A 24,694-nucleotide genomic window follows, 5' to 3' on the forward strand; every position below is an offset into this window, starting at 1 on the left:
GTGTTTCTTAGTTGGGCACGTCGAGTCTCTTCTAGGGGGGGGGAGCTGACTGGGTTCAGCCAACGGGTCGTTTTATTTCTGCAATTCTCAAGTGAGAGTGGTGGGCACAAGGGCCATATCTGAAGTGGTATAGGTAGGATGGGCGTGCCCCTCCTTTGTGTCTTGCACAGCGGAAGCATGGGCGTCGCGAGGGGAGGGCAAGAGGGGCCACTTGCCCCTCTCCCCCCTTGAAAAAATGGAGGAACATTTCAAAAGAAAGTTGGAAGTAAATAGAAATAAGAGAGGAAATGGGATGACAGTCACGGATTTGAATTAAAAGAATTGCCTCCCCCTTCATGTCTTCTTTCATTTCAGCAGTAGACCTAGCTTGCCCTCACTGAATTCCCCACCCAACGGGGAAAATGGTTTGTCCCTCCTTGGGAAAATGGTTTGTCCCTCCTTGGAAAAAATCCTGGCGACGCCCATAAACGGAAGGTACATTGCACCTATGGAGGAAGGAAATTGGCGCATAAACTATAAACATGTAGCAGGGAGGCTGTTTTCTCTTTGCTGTGCCTAGTCATGGTAGTAACCTTCACCGACAGAGAACAAGGCTGTACCTAGTGATCACAGACTGGTACTAACAATAACAGACTGGTACTAGCAATCGACTATGAAACCAACTTGTTAAAGTTACGATCATTAGTTTACTGAGTAGGGCCTACAGCGGACCTTGATGGGCACGGCCTGAGACAAAATGATTAGTGTTCGAAATTTCAGCAGGTGGAAATTGTCCAAACGATTATGCTATGACGTGAGTCCCACCAAACACATTCATCGGAATTAGTGAATCAATTTGGGCGATTCACAATAGTGCGCCTCCAAGAGTTTGCAACGCGTTAGTCGATCACGAAGTCTGTCGACCCTTTCCAAACGCGCATTCGGTCGACAGATTTTGCGCATTGTGATTGGCCAACGCGTTGCAAACTCTTGGTGGCGCATTATTGTGAAACCGCCGTACAAATTTGCAATCTGTCTTTTTGAAACATATTGTTGAAATGCTAATTCGCACTAATGAGTCCTATCAGTTTGAGATTTAATTTTCAATTAGTTTTTAAAAACACCAATATTCAAAATCTACGAATCTGCTATTGCAGATGATAGAAAAACCTTGTGTAAAAGAATAATTGACATTTTGACCAAGTAGAAATTTGCTTGTCGCCGTGCAAGGAGAGGCAAGAAAGGGGAAAATGAAACATAAAACCGGAAAGTAAAGCGAGAAAAACGAAAAAGGAGGAAAAGGAATGGAAATCGGCAAGTTGCTTGAAAGTACCCTGAAATTGACCCCTTCGCAGCTCAGTTAATGGTTGATCAGTTTTCTGCAGGAGTACTCGGTCTCCCCCCCAAAAAAAGGTCCAGTTCCCCGGAAAAAGGAAATCCTAGAGACGCCCATGTAGGCTATGATAATAATTTCTGTAATGATTTCGGATCAGAATACGCATAATTGCATACATGTACAAGGAATCTGAATTGTGTTTGTATTTGGTGTAAAAGAAAACTGCAACATGAGCATGAAAATGCTTCATAAAGTCCGGAGTTCGGGCGGCTTGTTCTCGTATGTTCACGAACAGCTTGATTTGTTGTCCGGGGGTCGGTCGCTCGAACGCCGGGAACAAACAACCGGTTATCGCTGGTAGTTAGTGACAAGCAACATTCAACATGGCGGCGTCCATGTAGGCTACGTTATTCGAGAATTAATGTTTGGATGGGCTAAATTCTTTTCTATAGAAACAGGAACATTCATTTCTGTGTTACGGAAAATAATTAATGTTAATTTTGCAAAATTTCCCATGACTTTGGAAGCCATCTCTCTACTTTTTGCAGATGTTCAAAAATCAAAATCTCCCGAGTTTTTCCGTGTGTTCCTGTAAAACCCTGAGGAGGAGGTGGTGTGTGATCCTGTTCCGAGAACATTGTTCTTGAGTCGTGTTCCCGCCGTTCGAGCGCGAGAACAAGAAACCTGTGTCAAGAACAGGCCGCCCGAACTCGACCTAAGAGTCAAAGCCAGCGGCCAAAGATATCTTTCTTTGAATAGGCTCAGAAAGAAAATAAGATTTTTTTCAATTGAAAAAAAAAGGTCTTTTAAAACGCAGTTATTTAAATACACCTTGGTATATAAAAGACGAAAATTCCCCTGCTTTTCTCAAGAGAGCCTAAACATCGAGGTTATAATTTGAGGGACGGAGACAGTTTTTTGCCGTAAAATTTTACATTGCGCCCTCCCTTCAGAATGTGCATTTGGTGCCCTATCGAAAATCTGTCTTGCAGCACATGCAGCAGTAAAAAAACATAGTGAAAACTCCAACGATAATGGCGTCCATTTGATCTTTCTTACAGAGGAATTAGTTCGTTATCTGATACCAGGATGTCTATTTTTTTAACTGAACTTGTAAAAAACACACGATCGTACTTTCATTCCATGTTAATAACATTTCACACCAATTGTAAGGAGTAAATTCGTAAAAAGCCACAGATGCCATGTTGTCTTCATTGATTTATTTCAGTTATTGAAATCAGTCATTGAGGCATTATCTGGGTCAAAGTGTCTTGATTTCTGGGCCTCGACATTGATGTCACGTGAATTACTACCCCAGTTGAAATAGGTCTAGTTTCAAGTAATTTGTTCCAAAATACAATCATCTTTTTCGGGTCTGTGTCGGCTCAGTACTCGGTGCTTCCCCTCGAATAAAGCGAGTGATGGCGCCCTCTACGAAATCTAATTGCCCGGGAATGAACTTCTGAAACACGACGTGCCTCTGCGTGTAGTCTCTGATGAGGCATAGATATGAAGGTAATGACATTTTAATATTGCAGCGGTAGAGGACATCGAGAGACCATGTATGACATTAGCTCATGATTGCGTAGAAGTACATTAAAATTACTTCTGCCTTAGTTCTATGTACAGCGCATTAGATCCCGAAGGGGCAAAATACTTCTGTAGGTGAACTTCTACGCCTTCAGCATAGGTTAATGGATCGCAATGCGTGACCTTTTTCTGCGATGTTAGACTATTTAAATATAGTACGGTAAATGATGCGTGCTCGTTGAGAGTTCAGAGTCTGGCATCCTGCACACGCAAAAGCTGTTGGCTACACCACGAACACGGTTTAATGGATGGCTTACTGTAATGAAACGCAAGTCGTTATGTTGCTTGATGCGGCGTTTTTCCTCCCTTCTGTCTTCCTGGGCACTGATGTAGACCCTTGTCTGTGTACGTCATAGCCATGTTTCTCTCTTTTCCAACTAGTGACCGATAAACTATGACTGGCCTTCAGTATAAAAGCTAAAGAATAGCCAAAGCCACCATGTGTTATAAAATGAATCGTATAGGCCTGCGCAGTTATCTGAAATCCGAATGTAATTACAATGTAATTAGCGCAGCCAGGCATACTGCTACTAAATAAAACAAGGCCCTCTTTAAAAGTCCTGAGCAAAGGCGCATTTGGAAGGAAGATCTGACGCCAATCAAGATGATTTTCTGTAAACATTTGCCGCCCATACGAATAGGTAAAGGGACAGAGGATTCCTATGATGTAAGATATTGGGCGGATTTTTGTTGGTCACTGTTTGATCGGAATCTCAGGAATTCTTTACAGACTTCTAGGGGGTTGCCGAAGAGTCCACAGTTGGAAAACATGTACAAAACATATGGGAGGTCTTCCGAAAAAGTTAAAGTATGAACAAAAGAGGAACAATAGGGAGTCCAAGATTGAAGGCGTTTACACGTTTGGATGTGTGTGTGTGGGAGGGTACCCATCGACCCCATATCGTGCACGGTATCGAGGATTCCATCCCGTGGTGCAGGTATAATGCTGCTTAACCCTGAGGAGCCCCATGTGACACATATGTAACATTTTTTTAAACATTAATTAAAATTACTTCCAAACTAAAAAATCCTTCCCAGTGCCCACCAAAGCCCAAAGTTACATCGATGTAACATAAATAGTGCCCTCTATAGGTTGTTTGAGGTTCAGCTGCCATGTCATGACCTTTTGAGAGTTCCCTCTCATGTGTTACCACCAAGGATAGTTCGTCTTGCCAAACTCCTAGAATTCTGTGGCGTTTTTCAAATCGTTGTTGGTAAGTGTCTTGCAGATATTTGATGTAGGAATTATCTATAGATACTAAAGTTCACTTTGATACAAATATTTGTGCAATACTTGCTATTTCTGCAGAGTAAAAGTGGATTTTATGGCCATGTTACACCCATGTCACATTGGGATATTGCGTGCACTGTACACGTGTACATGATAGTTATGTGTAATGTATGTACATGTACGTGCCCATGTACGTAGTGTATACGAGTGCATGTACATGTAATTTGAACATCTTGCTAGTTGGCCAGTACCTAATTTGTAAATTTGGAATCCCTACTTTTTGGAGGGGACTCGTCTTTGAACTTGAAAAAGTCTGAGAGATGTGGGGCAAATTACATGTACGTACATGTAGGCCTAGGCCTGAGGCATTCATTTACATGTGCATGTGTGTGCATGTCATTAGCCAATTCAACTCCTGCAGTTCTGTTCTTGCAATTTCCATGTTTCTTTATGTCATCAAGTGGTATTACTGGTGACAAAAGTGAATTTATTTTTTTTTTACAGGAGGATGGCTTCCCATCAAAGGGGCCGGTTTCATGCAAAAGATGTATTGCAAGTTTTGGATTGTGATGAGAGCGATGATGGGTCAATAGATGACAGCGATTCAGATGAAGCGATGATGACTGGCCAGTGAAAGTGCAGAAGCGGGGCAGATGTAAACTTTGCGCAGTGAACAATACTAACACCTTGTGTGAAAAATGCAACGTGAGACTCTGCTTAGTTGAGGAACGTAACTGCTTCAAGTCTTACCATGTGTAGTGCCTGTTACTGGTATTCATATCAGTGATCCAGCAGTGTAAAGCCAAGATGGTTTATGATAAAAATTTACATGTTCGGGTATTGATACTTTGGGGTCGGGGGTCACTTCAACAAACAAAAGTTTAGAGAACATTGAAAATGCTGTCAATAAAGTGTTCATTGGTTTATCCTAAGGGGAAATTGTCATTCATTAGGTTGTTTTCAAATTCCCAATTACACCCAAATTTTGACCACAGAAAAAAAATACATGTATAGGCGGGGAGGGGGGTGCACACGACCCCCCTCCCAGATTTGACCAAGAAGTTGACTATGTACCATTAATTAACAAAATGGATAAAGATTCCTAAATATTTACTTGTACATGTACCTGATTGCGGTATGTATTGTGATCCATATCCACTCAGTTGCAAATAATAAGGTATATGTATGACCCAATGTTACATATGTGTCACATTCCGAAAAACACCCTGGGGAGACGAAATGTTTGAAAATAAAACTTGAATGTGGTAGAGCATCTCCAACAAAGGTGTTTCTGCTAAAAACAGATTTTTATGTCATTTACAAGAAGCCTTGGGTTCCTCAGGGTTAATATGGTTAACTGAGAAACAAAGATGCATTTTAACCCTAACCCTCCTCAATCCTTCACCTGATGGAGGATTGAGGAGTGTTAGGGTTAAAGGTTGAATTGAAAACAAATGAACCGCAGCTATTATTTTGTTTCAATTTAACCTTTAAAATGCACCTTTGTATCTCAGTTAACATTATTTCCAACCTTTTTTTCATTATTTCAAAGGGTATTTTACTGTCCGTTTTGTTTTTATACAGATGAGTATTTCCATATTAAGGAGATAAATCGTGATGTCCTTCCGGGAAGAAAGCCTCAATATTGTATTGGCTTGTACGCAAAAAGTACTGAATTTTCGTAGATTTTGCTGGACTAAATTTTCTCGTCTTTGATAATTCGTTGTTGTTTATGTACACAGCAATAACCAAGCATCAATCCCTTTCTCAGAAATATTTTCAGTAAGTAAATGCCGAGTTTCCAATTTGAACTAAAATTTGAAACCAAATTGGGCAGTGAAAGAGCTTTCATGCATTGGAGACGAGTACAAGGTTGCAGAAAATACTGTGTAGGAAAAAAGTCATTGCAGCTACACTTTAAGTTTGCTGGGTACACGAAAAGCGACAGGGTGGAATAAACTGTTGCCGCGGCGGCCTCGGGCTTGACTTTGGTGCAGTCAGAGGTTTTTGATGTAGGCTTGGCTTACGATTGGTGTATTTATCCTTTACTTAACTATAGGGTAAGTCCTAACACTTACGGGCTGTCATCCCCAAAAGAATGACAAAAACACACACAAACACTTACCTTACATTTCTAGTGTGGACATTCCCTTCTTTTAGTGCAGTTAAGAAAACCCAGTGAAAATAGTCGTTTTTATTGAACTGGGAACACGATTTTCAGCTGGTTTTTTGTACAAGGTTTCCTTGACTATTCCTCTTCCTTTTACGACAGATGACCCCTACCCCCCAAATGCCTCTAAACTTCTTCAGAGAAGGGGAAACGTCCTGTGGACGTGTGTAAGTCCACAGAACGTCTTCCTTTCCTGCATCGTGTGGACATCTTTTGTTCACAAGTCCACACGAGGTACGTAAGGTTGGCGCACACCCACACACCCGGGCGATAAAGAAACCGCAGTGAGAACAAAATCGATAAACGTACTTGAGTTTGAACGCACATACATAAAAGTGAATGTTTTGTTTACATTGGTCGGGACTCAAGAATAATTGCTTGTTAATTAATAGGATTTGGACCGTGACCTATTCCATAGGACTCAAATACCTTTTGACCTCACTCAGACTCAAGTCGTAAACTCAAGGCATTCGGACTCGAGCTGCGCGTACATACTTCAGCTCGACAGTAGGCCTACTCAGACTACAACTAAACAATACTTTGAGCCATACTCGACACCCGCATTGTGTACTGTATTTACTCGAATTCGGGCTTCATAAATTCGGACTGAAGTCGTAGGGAGTCTTCAGTTGTAGTTGTAGCCAGACTAGGCTCAAACATTTATCTCATGATTACCAGTTATGGTATCGAACCGACCTATTTCTGATGACACTAATCATACGAGCCAATAGAGAAGGTGTCTGGTGTTCACACCCCACCACAACAAATGTCTGGTAGTGGCCATTCATGATGCCCAAGACTCCAATGAACATTTTCCAAAAAGTTCCATGAGGTTAACTCACCAGCTGATCTAGCTCAATTTTAGGGTACAGGTTATGTAAGTCCACTGCCAAATATGTCTGGTAGATAGGATTCATGATACATGGAATCATACTGAACATTTCCCAGTAGGTTACATTAGGTTAACTCACCAGTTGATATGGCTCAATTTGGGGGCCCCCTTCAACCACACCCACCAGAATGAGCTCGGCAGACATCGCTTTTCTTATATAGGGATGCACGTGGACCTGCGCTATATACATGAAAATTGGTTAACTTTCTAGCTAGGTTGACCTCCCCGGGCTCCCGGACTATCAAGCTAGCAAAATCCCCATGTGCACTCGTTTCGATCACATGGCAATGGATTGACATTTGATATAGGGAGCCTAGACGTTACCGAAGGAGTTCAGTTCCCCCCTCCTCCTCCCATGGAGGGGGGCACTGAACCCACCCACCCCACAAGCCCCCTCCCCCAGGCTCCGCACATCATAAACCACCCAGCCACGTACATGTACATGTACGATGAAGCCGTGCTGTGTGTTTAACTTTGTGTATTTGCCCTTCGTACATATATATTCAGAACACCATTTACAGGGTCCGAGAGCTTACAAAAAAATTCACTCGCTCACTCAGGTGGAACTCGAACCCATACGTCAAATGACACGACCCCCTGTTTACCAGTGCAGGACCCAGCACTTGTGTATATCATTATAAACAAGCATCACACATTGTCATAGTTAACGCACAGATAGACAAACAGTTAACAATGTATATTGTTCCACGGCTCTAAGAACTGACAGCTGTTATCCTTTACAACGTGCTATACCCCAGCCTCCTCAACCGGCGGCTCCAGGAATTTTTATTCATAGACTAATAACATAGAAATGAACAGTATTCTTGCATTGTTTCACTTATTGGGACTGTCTGACTACAGAGCCAAATGCAGCAAGTATGAGACGGAGAGAACCCCCCCTGCTTTGTGTTGGTCATTGTCTCGCAGGAATCTGGGGAATTCCTTTCAGACATCTTGGGGGGATGTGTGAAGTAACAATAGTCTGGATTGTGTATAGGGATTGGACATGTTGGGGGGGGGTACCCCTCGGTCTCATTTCTTGCTGGGTATATACAGAGCAGCTAGGAACACGTGGGCTGACCATGTTCACTCTCCAGGCATCTCCTATTCCCCCTTTCTTCGGCTGCAGATTGAGGGAGGAAGTGACTTAACTCACCCAAATTTGGGAATTTTATAAAACAAGGTTCAGCTCTAGCTTCGAATCTGATAATACACTGTACATGTATATTTACTTGGGTGTCTAACTGTCACTGTGCTGGCTGTAGATATTAATAAATTCCCACTTGTCTTATTTTCTTTGCGGGGGGGTCGTCATGTGGTAGGATGGCTCTGTGGAGGTGCTGGTCACTTGTTCCGTCTCACCATTCACTGGCTTTTTAGCATGTTGTTTTTTTATACCCGTCATCTGATTGTTGTGTCATGCCAAATGTTTTATGTATATGTTTTAATGTATTTTTTTTCTTTTTTTTGTCCTGTTTTACAATAGCCAGTGGAAAAGTGTAATAAAATAAATAAAAATGAAACCAGACGCCGATGGACGGTCGCAGTCTCTATTTGAGAATTTGTGATGCGCCCGCACTGCACAAAACTAACGCAGACCGCCCCCGGATACAACAAGCAGGCTCGGGCTCACTCAATCTTGCGGCATCACCGGTGCGCGTGGTTCATTAGCTGGCACGGATCTCGGCGCAGACATCCAACCACCCGAGCTCTCTGAGTACACCCAGCATCAGCTCGTGTAGACTTTCCGGGTGATCATAATTATTCAGCCCAAGTGTCTTATCTCCTGCAAGATTCTGCCTTGCACCTATTCGTGCAGGAAAGTCGATTGATTCGTTTCGTCGCGAAGGATCTCGTCTCGCTTTCATCATGGCACAGTGGGGTTATACTGGCGATAAAGGTAAAGCGTTTTTCTCGTAAGTCTAAAATTGCCAGTAAATTAGGTGCTTGATCAAACTTACATTTTTTACCCTTTACGGCCATGTTTACATTTTATAAAATACTGTATCTTGGAGAAAGCCTGTTATAGATAACGTATTGTTAGTTGTGTGGGAAAACAGTAGCATAGTAAACCGTTTGTTTTTCAGATAATTGCAATGTCACACCATCACAGTTTTCATGGTATTTGGTAAAGTATGCAACGTCAGGAATTCTGCCTTTCCTTCCTTTCAGAGTAATTTTACCAGAGCACCTGGCAATAAACGAATCACCGGCCGCTCGTATTACGCACATAGCAGTACATTATTGTCACTTTAAGGCCTTCATTTCTCAGTTCACATTAGTTTTACAAATAGCGAATCATCCGGTCCACCACGCATATAATTAAAGCTTATGACAAGTGTACCTCGGATAATTTTCTTTATCCAGCCACAGCAGTTTTTAAATTTTCCGGGTGACTTTTTTGTTGCTTTTTTAAAATTAAATTTGGGATCATGTTTGTTGGGGTTTATATGAACAAAAAAGATCAACCACACTCTTACTTGTAAATCTCTGTCTCATTTCATAAGTCATCCCGTTTGTTTCTTGCCACAACCTCTTTTCCACCTGATGTTGGGTTAGGACTTGAGAGTGAGTAACATTCTTATCGAATCCAAGCTTTGTTCCACACGGGACTTTCAACGTTCTCATAAGCAGGAAGACTGAATGTTGGGCAAAATTGCCGATAGATTTGGTTCCCTCCCCCCACCTTGTTGATATAATTAGTGGCCCTTATAAGAAAAAGCCCCATCACGTCCGCAATCGTGCGTACAGCGTCACTTTTAATTCCCATGGAGACGCAACGAGCACTACTCCAACAGACAGGTTACATCATGTCAACACAAAGCGCAGTAGTGAAGTGCAGGGTATAATAATAAAGATATGTACATGTAATTATTGCTTTCGACCTGTACATGTGCTGGGTCTATAGGCTGATTTGGGCTCAGCACCGCAGATTAATACCAAGCAGTATCCGGATCTCCAACTTTAAATCAAACTGGGCTCAGGTCAGTTGTGAGTAGTCTCATAAACTGTTTCTAATATGCGCTTCTTAATTTTGTTTATCAGGTGTGTTTAATTAATCTGTTTGGGCTTGCTTATTATTCAACCGCACATACCTCTGTGTTTTTTTGTGATTTTCGCAGCCCAAAGCTATTCAAATTCTACTTCCAGTATTTGGCCAAAGGTACGACATATCGATCTTTACAAGGCGAAACGAAAACGGTGTATTTTCTCCCTTTTCTCTAACTGCATCATTTCTGCCTGCTTGAGAAGACAATCGATTTTGTAAGACTATGTTAGTCAATAAAATCGCATCTGACCAGGTCAAAAAATGAAAAAGTATGTCTAAAAAAATATGTTATTTATTGCAAAAATATTGTATCCTTCAGACACAGTAACTATTGTGTGGATTTTGCTTACTTCCTTACTTAAACCAAAAGTGCATGGACGTGCACCGCCATTTAAATTTTGCACAGCTCGGCAAACGCTTCCATAGCAGCAAATTCGATTAAGGAGAAACGCCGTGAGCTCGACTTTTATTTCCTTTTGCCATGGATGGGGCGAATACTGTCAAAATGACCCATCTCTCGGCTCGATGAGTGTCTGCAATCAAATTACATCTCCGTCGTGTAATACGAATCACAAACAACGGTGTCAATGCTGCCCTGTGTTATAATTAACCTTGGCTTGCATTCGTGCCGTACCAGCGACCCATAACATACACGAAGCGAGTTGATGACAGGCAACTGCGATATGTTACTCCAGGGGCGTATCCGGGATTTTTTGGGGAGGGGGGTTTGGGGTCGTAAAGGGGGGGGAGTCTACTGCGTGTAGCTGTCGCCGATGGTGAAGCCGTTAAATCTGTTTATTTTGTCCTAAACCGTATACGCAAACTGAGACCCTAAGTGGTTTCATGCTTTTTCTGGGGGTCTTCCAATCTCTTGGCAAGGGGGGGGGGTTACCCCCGTCCCCCGATCCGCGCCTACGATCAACTTTTGAATTGGCTCTGTCGGTTGCCCAACTTTCGTCTGTCATGTTTTCCTGAGCAATTACAAACTGGGGAAATATTTTAGTGTTTTGAAATAATATTGAGATGCATGCTAATTTGTGCTGCGAAATTCGGTGTTCCAACAATGCCATGGACCACTTTCGATAACACCAGTATTCTGTCATTCCAAGCTTTGAGTATCTCAATTCCTAGTGTGACTGGTATCGCCTTCTTTAGTAAAATGTTTAGATTGTCGTCAGGATTCTACGAGAGCTCATTAGCGCCAAGCAAAAGAATTTTGAAATTCGCAATCTGTTACAACGGATTCCAAATCGAATTTCGTAGAATTCCGACTAGGTTGTTTTCGTGTAGTGCATGTACCTGTACAATAAATTGAGATGCATGGCGTCCAAACAAAATGTCAGTCACCAACTGATTGGTCGATGTTCGTTACTAAAGAATTACCCGTCAAGCACCAAAACAGCAGCTGCATGCGTCTATCTATTCATTTCTTTTGGAGCACCAGACACCCTGACCCTCTCTAAGCCATTGTAAGTCATTGCACTGCTTACAAAGCTTGCTGAAATTTTTCATTCTTTCCCAAATTCTGTTAATCAATCAAAATCTACCAATATATAAAGATCACACTAGATATTGTAACAAGTTGAATGGAGGAAGGAGGCAAGTTCATTGATCTGTGTCGCTTGGCCGGGAGATGTTATAAAGTCCAGCAATGCGTGGAGTAGGCGCGACCTTAGAAGTGGGTCAAATTATGTGAACTCTCTCGCTAACACGTGGGTCAGTCCGGCGCGTTCAATCACCCTTGCACGATTTGTACGTAGCCTACGTACATGTACATGCTCAGTACATGTACAGTACATGTACACACATGTACATTGTACATGTACACATACAGTACATGTACAGTACATGTGCATGTATGTGTACACATAGGTCTATCGTTGAAGCGCAGGCGTTCATCTATTTACGGACTCCTTCAGAATTTGAAACATTCCATTCGTGTTTGGGTACAATTTCAAAGGCATTTTGAAAAAGACAATGATCATTTTTTGATAGCAAAATGATTTTTTTTATTGGCAAACTCGAGCTAATTGGTGTCAGCAGTAGTTTACGGGACGTAATGACGATCCCGGCCAACTTCGCTCACGGTCAAAATGTGAGGCTCTTAATTTTCCCCGTTTTTTCTCTATCAATCAAGATTGGAAGCTATTCTATGGCCATCTCACGCACAGGTATATCTAGTGCGGATCATTTACCTACAACTCCAATTCATCTAAGCCTATCTCTGAATAGATATCATTGTGTTATTACTACAAAGCTTCCATTTGTAACCGACTGAACCAATTTTTTTTGTCCAGCCAAAGTTTGGCATGTGAATTTGAAAACACATATCGGAGTTCCAATCCGATTCGCATGCTATCAGCTGGGAAGCTCTATCTTAATCGGAAGTCCTCAGGCCACCAACCGGATGGCTAACCTTTAACCTATGTTCTTACGGATTACCCGCTTTGTTTCACAAAAAAAAGAGAAAAAAACATAATCACTTCTTGGACAAATTTTTAAGGTTTAAAGAATCATGCTTCTTTATTTTGGTAAACTTAGCATAGTAAATGATTGAGTGAGTAGGCCTACGAAAACGGTGTCTGAAGTCTCTCATAAAAGTTGCAAGTTTTGTGTCGTCAGCTGATTTATTGAGAAATAAACAAACAAAACAAATACCCCAAAACAGCAAAAAACTGAATAGCATCCATGGCATGCACTTTTTGCATCATGGCTCCATGTATGGTGCGTCACGTTTAAAAGTACAAGATGCAGACGATGACGCCACTGATCTTGGAACACGTAGCTGTAAATTTCATTACCGCGCAGACATCATGAAACCTTGACCGTTCGAACTCGGTTTGAAAAGCCGTGTCTCATCTGAGTGGGTTAGTATGGAACGCCGTTGCTCGTTGGTTTCGTTATTTTCATTTCATTTCATATTGGTTTATTTAAATCCATTTTCGCAGTTAAAAAACTGAATTACAATGGATTTAACAATTAAAATAAAAAATTAAACAATTAAAACAAGAATTTAAAAAAATCAGAATTAAATAATTTCAAAAATAGTCAACAACATTTACCATTACACCATTACAGTTTACACTCACAGAAATAAACCACATAACATGACTAATGACCAACACTCATAAGAACACTACTAACACACGTCCGTTGCAATTTACACTGCAAAGATGAAACTATTGTGACCTTAAAAATTTCAATCACATGTAACCTTTAAAATTTCATTCCTGTGCAAAAAAAGGTATAATAGAGGGCATTTCTTAAAAGGAGCACAATCCAAATATTTCTACTAAAAGAACTTATTAGAAGGGCATTCCTTCCCATATTTGTATTGCAAGCGGATTAAGGTAGGAAGCGCACTGGTGAAATAACGTTTTGTTCGGCAACGGATTTCAGGGATGAATGGCTTATTCCGCAACACTCTTGTATGTTGAGGCGGAAAGAATTCACGAAAAAGGTCGGTGTTGTCAAGGGTTTTCTTGAAAAGGATAATGATATTTGATTACGCCTGATTGCCAAAGAATCTAAATTGAAATGCGATAAATCTTGAGTGTATGACAAATACTCTACCCCAAGAATAATCTTCAACGCACGTTTCTGTCACTGTACTCTTCAAGCCGAGTCACCTGGTGCTGGGTAAGTGCTCCGTTCCACACAGGAGCTGCATATTCCATCAATGACCTGTTCTGATTTTTGGCACTACAACCGGATCTTTTTATGCAAGCTAGCACTTTTAGACCTTTTTTCCCCTTCCATTCCCAAAGTGGAAGTCACGGGGTGGTTCATCCATAGTCGTGATGAAATGAGAGCTATTTTGGAACAATTTACAGCTACATTTGCAGGGCGAAAAGATAAAATGAATTCATAATGCACAATTTAGTGCTTAAACGGAATGACGTAATCAATTCGTTATAACGAAATCAGCGCGTTGGCCAGTTAAATTATAAAATCGAATGGTGAAACTACAAATTCGAATCACCGGCGCCGCAAGGAAGGATTGAGTGGCGAAATTTGCCGAATGGAAAGTTGAAATTGCAAAATTAAATTGTATAATAGCCGGATGGTGAAAATGACGCATTGAATAAGAAATTGGCGATTCGAGTATCGAATTTGGCACATCAAATGGCGAAATTGCCAGACTGAATGATGAAATCACCGAATGGACTGCAAAACTTAAGAGAGAAATTAGGGAAGTTCACAACGGAGGGCTACCAGAGATAGCAACGGCGTTCCATAGGTATGATCGCACGATTTACCACTTACCTCCCCCTCCCCAGAGGGGCTCCAGAGGGGGTTCAGAACAAAGTCACTCCGTCGCATAACCAAGCGCAGAAAATTAACTTGATTCGACGGTTTCCCATTCCGTTTGGTGCAGGATGGGCTCATCTGGGGGTTTTTGTTTTGTTTTGTTTTTTGACCTCGAAAAAATGCGGGTCGGGACATAACAGGATATGCGCTCATTTCTGCAGAGATTGGAGTCCCCCATGACTAGAACCAACAGTGCCGTGGAAATGGAAAAGCACGGAGATATATTAAAAAAATCCGGGGAAGAGAGCATAATTAAATTAGTCATCTTGTGTTGTCCAGAACAAAATACGTGTAAATGAATATAATTGAATTACCTCAGTGTTTAGGCTTTCGTGGCGCTTCTATAGCTTCTATCCAGTCGTTGAGGAAAAAAGGGGAATTTTCGCCATCTTGCTAGGATACTACGTAATCGTTTGAAGAAACGGATAGGCCTACCCCAGAAGCACCGCCTGTCTGAGGCTCTTGTTTCCTATACGCGTCTGCTGATGACATTAATTGGGCGGAGTCCGTTTCTTGGCAGCGCCCGAGTTGAAACAGTTTGAGGTGTATGCACAGCTCACATTGGAAATCAATTTCTCCCTTAGAGTGAATCAAACTGATTTGTCAATACATGGTCAATTCGTATTTCAGAGAAGTAGGAAATGTTTTATTGTCCTGTCTGCAAAAGGAATTGCTTGATATTCCGGAGTTGGGAACGCGTCAGTCTTCAGAATCGGTCTAGTCAGCCTATGCTCGGGTTTTTCCACAAATCGGTTTCGTCTTCGTCTTAGAATTTGATTGTCTCTTACTTCGAAACAGCTTGCAGCTCAGTAATGTTTGTTCTAAATGAAAATGCCACAGGGTGGAAGTATGCATTAATGTTCCTCTTACGAAACGGCATGGTGTTTTATTGAGTTGACGACTGTAGGCCTACAGCCAGGAAGATAGAATTATTGAGTCTGTGATTCAATCGCCATCACTCAAGGACTCCACGCAGTTCTGCATGACTTGCAACATGGAGTCGACATGCGAGGCTGTTCAAACAGTGGTGCGACCGGGGTAGATCTCGCGTAAGAAGAACCACCAACAGCCGACTAAAATTTCACTTTCGTAATGTATTCGTATGTGATGCGATCTGCGAAAACCCTTCACACGGTGAGCTTTGTCGTTTGGGTGCGTGTAAACTTCCAATCAATATGGACATGCTCTAGTTTTCAGATATAGTCCAATTATGATTCTATAATACTGTCTACAACATGAATCTAGGTTGTCTAGGATCACAGTTATGAAAACAGGGCAGTGTCCAGATCAATCTGAAGTTGATATGCTCCAAATAACAAAGCTCACCATGTGAAGGGTTTTGCAGATCACATCACATATGTTTTTAGATAAAAAGTTTGTTATATGTAATTTTGCAGAGTGTATGCATAATTAAAAACATTTGCTTATCCATGACGGCCGGATATAGTCTATGCTACAACATAAAAAGTATTCGTTCGCCGTTGAATGCACGCAATATAGTAGGCCACCTATTTGAGTTCGTGTACATGTACATGTCATTGCAATGTACATGCACGTGGTATGGCAATCATAATCTACATGAAAGAACTCAGAAGAATAGGAATGCTGCCGTTTCCTTTTTTCCTTATGTTAAAAAATGAAATATATGGCAGCAAAAACAAAATGCAACAAAGGGGAAGTCTCTTGTACAAAACTCAAGCTTTTGAAGACATCAATGAATACCTTTCAAGAAAGGGTTCGTATTAACGCCAACAACTAAGAAGGGACGTGGCTGTGTCCGAAACGGGCTTCTAGAGCTACGGCTTGCCAAGCCGTAGCTCTAGAAGGGGCCGAGACCGGGTCTATTGTCTACGCACATTTCCAATGGAGGGAAGACCTAGACCTAGGTCTAGACAACAGATTTGGATGCACCGTGTCTTAATGTTAGAATCAAATTCAGCCTTGAAGTCTTGTCATGTTAAAGCAAATCACAAAATTTACTTCTCACATCATAAATTCAAATTAAAAACAGTCTTGAATTTGCCACTTAATGACGTGATTTTAGTTCGGAAACGCTGAGTAAACTGTGAGAACCTGAGTTTTTTAATTTGGTAAACTGTCTTCTCATGTAAGCTTGATTGGAACACTGATGTACATCGGAATTACACACGCACAGACCTGTCACAAACGATCCAGGCTCATCTGCACAACAGACGCAAAACAGAACGGAAACCGTATATATCAAGTTATTCTATTTCTCACAGGGCCGGACCATTGGTGTGAAAAGTTCCCAGACGCTAAGGGGAAGCGCCAATCACCCATCGACATCGTGACAACAGATACCAAGGTGGACGCGTCTCTGGGACCCCTCAACATCGACTACAGCTCTGCTCGGTGCACCGAGATCTTCAATAACGGCTTCACTTTCCAAGTGAATGCAGAATCCGGTGGCACCAGTAAGAAACTTTAATTTGATGGTTGCTTGTAAGTTGGCTATAGCTGGATATCTTCGAAATTTGAACTTAGTTCAGACTTGGAATGAGGTTATAAACCCACAGTTGACAGACTTTGAATTTTCTTCCACCTCTTAGAAGAAGTGGACACTTCCCGGAAGTATTGTTCGAAAAATGTGTTCAAGTAGCCTTCTCTACCAGTATAGATAATGCTTGCGCTACAAAAACTAGACTTAAGTTCAAATTCTGCCCGCAGTTGTCACTTTAGATTTTTGTTGAGACGGTTGGAGAAAGAAGACTGCCACGAATTCCCCTTACGCACCTAGGCCTATATACAATGACTGACATCCGTGCAGTATCAGCAGTGTCCCTCGCTCAGTGTAATAAACACTCTTTCCTCCAAAATGGTCTTTACTTGAACGACTTTCAGATTTGAGCGGCGGACCGCTGTCCAACAACCATCGGCTGGCACAGTTTCATTGCCACTGGGGTAGCAAGGACGGACAAGGCTCCGAGCACACAGTGAATGGGGCACCATACGATGCCGAGGTGATTCAAATGTTACTTGCTGGATTTAAGTACAGTGCGCTGCAAAATTAGAACTTTATTCAAACCTTAATTATCGACTACTTCCCTGTTCAAGTGAGTACGTTTTGTCATTGGTGATCTGCAGTGTTGAGATTTCATTATATTGTGGGCATAGCATGCGTCAAGTCAATCCAAAATTAGCATATGCGGTTCGACGAATTTTATTCCAACACTTCCTGAAAAGTCAGGAGAGATCAAATTACCATATTATTCTCACGATTTCAGAGTGAATCATGGCCAGGTCATTATGAACATGATGTAGAATCGGCAAAACTTTTACACTGTATTCACCCTAAACTACCTTTTCTTAATCTACAAAATACAAGGTCACAGAAAAAACCCACATAGATGGAGAAACTAATCAATTTTTATCCATACATTCACCGTTTTTCTTTATTTTCTATTAAGCTCCATCTGGTCCATTGGAACAGTGATCTTTTCCAGTCGGTAGGAGACGCCCTACCGAAGGACAAGGGCCTGGCCGTGCTGACGGCATTCCTCAAGGTTGGCAAGGAGAATGCCGGCTGGTCCAAGTTGGTGGCGCTCCTGAACAAAGTCAAGTGCAAAGTATGCTATAAGCTTTCCAAGCACTCCTTTCTAGAGCTTGGTAAACGGAGGCACCACAGAAATAGACCTAATAAGCCATTTGCAAGTTAAATTTGAATAAAATCTGGTACACTGAGTTCTTTAAATTCACGTGAACATAACTTGAATTCGCCATATTAAAACCACTGTTGCTATACCTCGTGATTTTGGGCAAGCTTTTGCTTAGTTAAGAGACGCCTTGCAACAACACACTGTCCTCAACGGATAAGAACGACACAAAGGAATCAGTCCATTTCAGAGATGGTGGTCGCTATGCACATTTGAAGCAAGATATGGAACGGAGAGAACCCCCCTGCCTTTGTGTTGGTCATTGTTTGATCGGAATCTCAGGAATTCTTTACAGACTTCTAGGGGGATGTGTTAGGTAACAACAGTCTAAAGTGTGTATAGGAATTGGACAGGTAAGGGGGGTACCCTTCCGTCCCCAATCTTGCCTGGTACAGCTGTGCAAAAACTTGCCCAAAATCACGAGGTATAGTAGTGTCATATACAGTGTCTTTAGTCAGGAGAATTCAAGTTATTACGTTTCTATGCAATCAGATAACACAGTGTTCCAGATCTTATTCAAATTTAACTTGCAAGTGGCTTATTGTTTCAGAGTTCATTTTGCAGTTGGCGGATTTTCCTGCTGTATTTATGCAACACAGTGCTATCCATGCCAACCAAACGCTCCCAACCTCACCACCATTTCGTTTGTAAGGCTAATTCTAACGTCATTCTGAACGCATTGGACGTTAGACTTCGTGGCACTTTCATAAAAGCGTTTCCACTGTACCTCGTGCCCGCTGGCGAAAGTTTCGAAGAGGGTTCACTGAAATCGTACAGGGATGAAACGCATTAAACGGACGCCAATACAGAACAGCCAAAAAAAGAAGAAAAACGCTCGTTGAAATCAGCATGTTCTTTTTCCATAGAACCTATCTTCTTGCTTGTGAGAAGACAGGCCTTTAGCGCTATGATTCAGAGGGTGCACGTCCTTTTTGAGTTGAGACGTTAAGGTTTCCGCGATACAGGGGTATCTAATTCTGTGATACTCTCTTCTTCGCCGATGTACATTAGTCTCAATCATCTTGTGGCTGTGTGTTCCTGGCTACAAAGTACAGAAAAAGGCAGCTGGTGTTGAGACTCCTCTCTATGAACGGTCGGGCTTGCATTTACGTACCAGAGCACCACAAGCCGCGGCTGCCATTTTGTGCAGCGTACTTCTGATCTCACTATTCCTCATGTAAAAAACAACAGCATCCATCCAGGCGGTGGTGTAATACAGGACATACACGAGATGCCGCGTGTCTGGTGGTATGTTGGTCCCTTGGTATACTAGGAACAGGCACGCAATCATGGGGATCCAGCCCACCACCACTATAGCTGCTATGGCCAGGACCGTGGTGAACGACTTGGTGCCGATTCTTTGCGGTGCGCCGTTGGCGAACGCCGGATCCGTCCTCTGTGTCTCCTGCGCGATTCGGCGTGCCTGGCGTCGAGCGATGATCAAAATATGGAGGTACAGAATCAAGATCCCCAACAATCCCAAGAGCATAATTGCCATAATAACGAAAACAATAATCTCTTGTTCCTCCTCTGAGTCGCAATGCAACGCATCGGACGACTTGAAGTCGGCAAAAACATTCCCCAATACGGAAACCATGGTGACCGAACAGAAGACGCCAGCGACAGCCATTTTTGATTTGCGCACCGTCACCAAGCGGCCGTAGTGTAGGCACCAAGCGATTGCGATGTACCTTTCAATAGTTAAAAGCAACAGTGACAGGAAGCTCATGCAAAAGAGCAAATACTTTGCGATGCGAAAAACTGTACACAGAAAAACACCGAAAGACCAGTATCCCACGTACACGTACAATGTGTAAGGTAAAATTACTAAGCCTCCCATGGCCGTGTCGGATAATGCGAGGCAAGACATGAAAATCTTGGTGGTCGGTTGAAGGTTGGACACTCGCTGAATTACAACCAAACAGATTGGATTGACAGACAATATGAGGATGTCAGTCAGAATGTAAAGAATGATGACAACACTTTTCAGTGTGGTCCATTCCCTCTCCCCGTTGTAGTTACTGATGTCGGTTAAGTTGGCCTCCATTACTGCGTTTCTCGTGCCTACCGAAAATCATCCGACCATAAATGACATCAAACGAAGCTGATACCTGTCTGCCTTGGCTTGTGACAGTTTGAGCCTGCAACACGCGCTTTAGTGCCTTGTTGGTCTTTCTCGGTCCTTGGCAACTGGAAAAGACGTGTCTTAAAACTCCCTCAACATTACATATTAACTAGTTTAAAAGAAAGTAAGATTTGTAGATAGTGCTCACGAAGCGTTGCTATGGATATGAAGCACGCCCAGTTGAAGTAGCAATTACATGTATACGTGTCTTACATACTCTGATTTTTCATTAAACAATAAACTGATGTTTCGTTATGTTAGTGACTAAGGCACACTGGGTATGTGAGCCTGCAGACGAGCCACAGACACTGACAATTTCGAAGCGATCCCTGTAGTGGCATTTAATCCCAAAGGAGCACCCTTTAGACGAAGTAAAAGACAGCCGAAGCAGTGTGTCGTTGTTGACGTTAATGATTCACACTGCCATGTTGATTTGATGGAGCACTTGTCCAGTGAAAACGTGAGATTCAACGGCAAATTGCTCCGAGCACGCGAGCTCCTTTCTCAAATCAAAATATCTGACACCGACACACTTATATCTCAAATCATGCTCATCATTGGCGCACGCGCAGACCATGTCGAGTTATACTGTACAAAAAAAATCAATGTACACTCAAGCTGAGACATTTGATAAAAAATGTAAATCTTTGAACCTATCCCCTGAAATGGACGCTGTTGTGCTCTGAAGCTACCGGTATGGATTTAGACATTAGAAATGAGATGGATTTTCATTCATATCAATTAAAGAACAAAGCATCTTTATGACTGGGAATTTTGTTTTCTGCTTTAGGATGACAAATGCTGTCTGGAAGCAGGGTTCGATCCAACTGTTTTACTGCCAGGTAGGGAGAAACTATAACATCGGAGGCAAGAAAGAGCCGACATTTTATAGGAACGAACCTGATCTTTCTGATTAAATGAATGCATTGAATCTCGGAGTCTTACTAGTGCTTACAAAATTGATTGTAACAATAGTCTTAACGACTGGAACACGTGAAGCAGCCCTCTCTGGCGTGCACATCTTCCCAATTTAACCATTGTTTGTTGGAAATTCGGTTGCAAGTTAGGGAATTGACAAATTAATTGTTAGTCAACATGAAAAATATTAAACCGTCAAAATCATTTGGTTATATACGTCAGATCAAATTTTTCCCAACATCTTGATACTTCAGAGAATAAGAAGGACTACTGGACTTACGAGGGTTCTTTGACGACACCACCGTGCTATGAGAGTGCACGCTTCATTATCTATCGGGAGCCCGTCGAGATATCCGCCCAACAGGTAACGAAACAATCTCATATGTTGTGCCATTTTTTAAATATATAATCGCGATCCACTACCGTATATACCCCAAAGCCTGAAAGTCCCAGCCCAAACAGCGTCTTGGTCTGAAATGGCTGAAACACAACGCGCAAAACCAAGCACACTGTTCCCTCATAATTGCTAAAGTTTTCTGCGCAAAAAATAAATGTGACTCTTCTTTCCAAACCCAGGCTGCAGACCCATAATTTATCTGGACGATGATACCAATATACTTATAAACAACGCAACTTAAACAACTTTCATTGTTCATAAGCACCGAAGCTTTTTGCGGAAAAAAATTCAGCCATGCATCACTTTGAACCAGGAAAGTGAACTGTAGGAGGGGGCGAGAGAGATTGTCAAATACTGGAAAATATTACCAAACATTGCAAAGAATACCTACTTCAGCCTGGTTCTGGAATGGTGGTCACTGTATGGGTTCTAGAATGGTGGTCACTGTATGCAGACAATGTGAGAACGAGATCGTAGTGAGGAACACTGGAAATGAAGATAGTATGTTGCCCTATGAGCTGTTGAAATACCACTTTGAGCAGAAGCACCCCTTCATCGGTTGAAATGAGTCAAGTTGGTGAGGAGAGTTCATTTTGTTGATAGCGACGCGACCGTAAGACGTACTTGTCCCAGTCGTTCGTGAACCAGCGAAGTGACATTCTCACCAAAGTAGCCTAGGCAAATTTCGCTTCCTCTCTTGGTGCAACTCAGGGCTCAAACAGCTAGGGAAGAATTTACAATAAAACTGGTCCTAGTTAGTATTTTCGAACACTATTAGCCACAACACACCCCTCTTTCTTTGGTGCAGAGATTGGTCCATTAGACTAAAAGGGTAAATTTTGATTTTGTGTCAAAAGAACCCCTGACAGTCACTGGTCTTCTACCCTGCAGATCAAGACCCTCCGAGATTTGCTGTCTTACAAGCAAGGAGGCCAAGCCGAATGTGGCTGTCCCGAACATCTAGGAGACAACTACCGCCCTACTATGCCCCTCAACGGGCGGGTCGTCACAGCGTCATTCCAGGCTTAGTTGCCTTGGTTGGAAAAAAATCGCGGCAAAATGAATCGCGGATGAGACATTGGAAGAATGCTGAGGTGTAATTTTAAATTCCCCATATCACAAGGTAAATCCATGCTCAGTAGAAGCCATGTAACACGCTGTTCATGTCATCTCTTTACTGAACTCAGGAGTAAAACGACAACGTCACTCTCAATAGGGAGGCGGTATTTTAGCTTTGTCTTCTCAACGTTGGTAAACAACCTCGGGTCTGCTGGAGTTCTGGGCTAATTTTGTGTAAGAAACCTTCTGTCTGAACTTCAGAATTTCGTCATGGTCAGAAATTTACTACTCTACTCTGTGTGTGGGAGTTTTAAGATTCAAAACACCGAGATGGTGTAAGATGACTTGCATGTGAATGGAATTATTTAACAAATAGCAAGGAATGAATTTAGAACTACTTTTTGCTTAACGGAATGATTGGGTTCTCGTTGAGAACTTTACGATAGACTGCAACTGTTTTGAATGCTTGATTTCAAAAATTAAAAAAAGATAATTGTTTTGCTGTCGTTTCCCAAATCACCAAATTGCTTTGTAAAAAAGTAAAGAGCGTCCAAAGGACAAATTGAACGAAGCGATATTTCTAAGTTAAACCGCGAGTGAAAACAGAAAAGAAAAACACATCAATATAATCTCGTTTTCACATCTAATGCCTGCTTATTTCTTTTCTTGTAGGGGGTCTTTTTTCTGCAGCTGGCAATCATGTTTAGCCGAATTCAGTCCCTCCTAATGAGTTTTGGACAAAATTAATTCGATATTACATGTATGACAATTACATTCAAATGACATTGATGAAATTATATTGTACTCGTTCAAGTCTTATGTCCAGATCGAAGTCCAGGTCTTCGTCAGTTGTGTTTGGATTTTACACGGCAGCTTTCGTATTAAACCAAATACATGTATTTCACTGTTAAATAAGCAATCCCAACGGACAATTATGCAAGAAGAAAAATAATCTAAAGTCTGGTTTCATAGATAATTAACGATATCAATAGTGGATCATAGATTAAAGTCATGAAATGACTTCAGGTAATAAATATTTTTTCTAAAAATTTCTAAAAACTGTCTACAGTATATTTTTGCGTTTTACTCTACGGTTTGGCAGCCGTATTGTTAGACATCTATTTTGAACTTTGTGCATATAGCAATAAATCAAGTTCTGTATTTAAGTCTCATCAAATTCTGACAGGTAGAGTTACGCATAGTTAGGTGTTTGGGAAAGTTTGTAGAGCGAGTGATTTATGGCTGAATTTGCGTGATTAATCAATTTGCAAGCGGCCTTAAGGAATGGACATTCTAAAGGGAAATAAACTTAATCATTGTGCAAAGCAAAATGGAGACTGATGTTGTATTTATGTGGTTCATTTGAAAGTTGATTTCAACATGGAGGTAGTTGTCCCGCAGGTAAAATAGATCTCTTCTTCCAATTCTCATAATATACTAAAGTTCCTGCAGTTTGCAGAAAATTTAATAATACCCTAATATTTTGGTGGCGTGTTTTGTCTCAAAGTATACATTTACGTATTTTTAAAGCATGTATTAGTAATATTATTTAGTGTTTTGATAATTGTGTGAGCTATTTCATATATTGTGAATTATTCTGCTTTTGCACTGATGTCCTGCCAACACTTCTCGTCCTTCCAAGCACCTTTCAGAAAAGGGACGTATAATCGCAGGATGGCGCACTTCTTTGTACTTGTATATTTTTGCGTGGGAACGTTAACCCAACGACCTAGTAACAACAGTGCGTGTATGAAGTTGCTCTTATGATTTGGGCTCCTGGGAACAATGACGAAATTCATATTTTCCAGGCACGGGTTATTTAAGCCTGGTGTGGGATTTTCTTCAGTCACTGGTTAACAAATAATGATATGAAAATACCACCTAAAATTATTATAGTTTGAAATTTCACTTAATCGTGGATGCAAGTGTTTACTTTGAAATGCGAAAATCCAATCTGGGTAGA

At 41.6% G+C, this 24,694-nt stretch overlaps 1 protein-coding gene and 1 long non-coding RNA gene across 3 annotated transcripts; both read left to right on the plus strand.

The window, feature by feature from the left end:
• Positions 1–2,796: 2,796 nt before the first annotated feature.
• Positions 2,797–24,066, plus strand: LOC110981370 (carbonic anhydrase 1-like). 2 transcript variants are annotated; one of them, XM_022238885.2, is made up of 7 exons: positions 2,797–2,830; positions 16,802–16,993; positions 17,421–17,539; positions 17,987–18,145; positions 21,148–21,199; positions 21,530–21,639; positions 22,564–24,066. In XM_022238885.2, the coding sequence occupies exons 1-7, from the start codon at positions 2,812–2,814 to the stop codon at positions 22,699–22,701; spliced, it is 789 nt and encodes a 262-aa protein (XP_022094577.1). In that variant the 5' UTR covers positions 2,797–2,811; the 3' UTR covers positions 22,702–24,066. The 2 variants fall into 2 exon arrangements, with proteins under 2 accessions (XP_022094577.1, XP_022094576.1); XM_022238884.2 differs by lacking the exon at positions 2,797–2,830 and adding an exon at positions 8,789–9,098.
• LOC147798934 (uncharacterized) lies at positions 3,854–5,358 on the plus strand. Its single transcript, XR_015425751.1, has 2 exons — positions 3,854–4,119; positions 4,641–5,358. It is a non-coding gene; the product is annotated as an uncharacterized LOC147798934 (long non-coding RNA).
• Positions 24,067–24,694: the final 628 nt, after the last annotated feature.

The sequence above is a fragment of the Acanthaster planci genome, linkage group LG06, assembly GCF_054643075.1.
Source record: "Acanthaster planci isolate LZ-2023a linkage group LG06, COTS_SCS, whole genome shotgun sequence".
In the NCBI taxonomy this organism is placed as follows: domain Eukaryota; kingdom Metazoa; phylum Echinodermata; class Asteroidea; order Valvatida; family Acanthasteridae; genus Acanthaster; species Acanthaster planci.

Excerpts from the sequence above, each read along its gene's own strand:
- LOC110981370 (XM_022238884.2), top strand. The coding sequence starts at position 9,068 with ATGGCACAGTGGGGTTATACTGGCGATAAAG. Across the intron at positions 9,099-16,801 it reads GGGTTATACTGGCGATAAAG|GGCCGGACCATTGGTGTGAA; the intron begins GTAAAGCGTTTT and ends TATTTCTCACAG. Across the intron at positions 17,540-17,986 it reads GGGCACCATACGATGCCGAG|CTCCATCTGGTCCATTGGAA; the intron begins GTGATTCAAATG and ends TTTTCTATTAAG.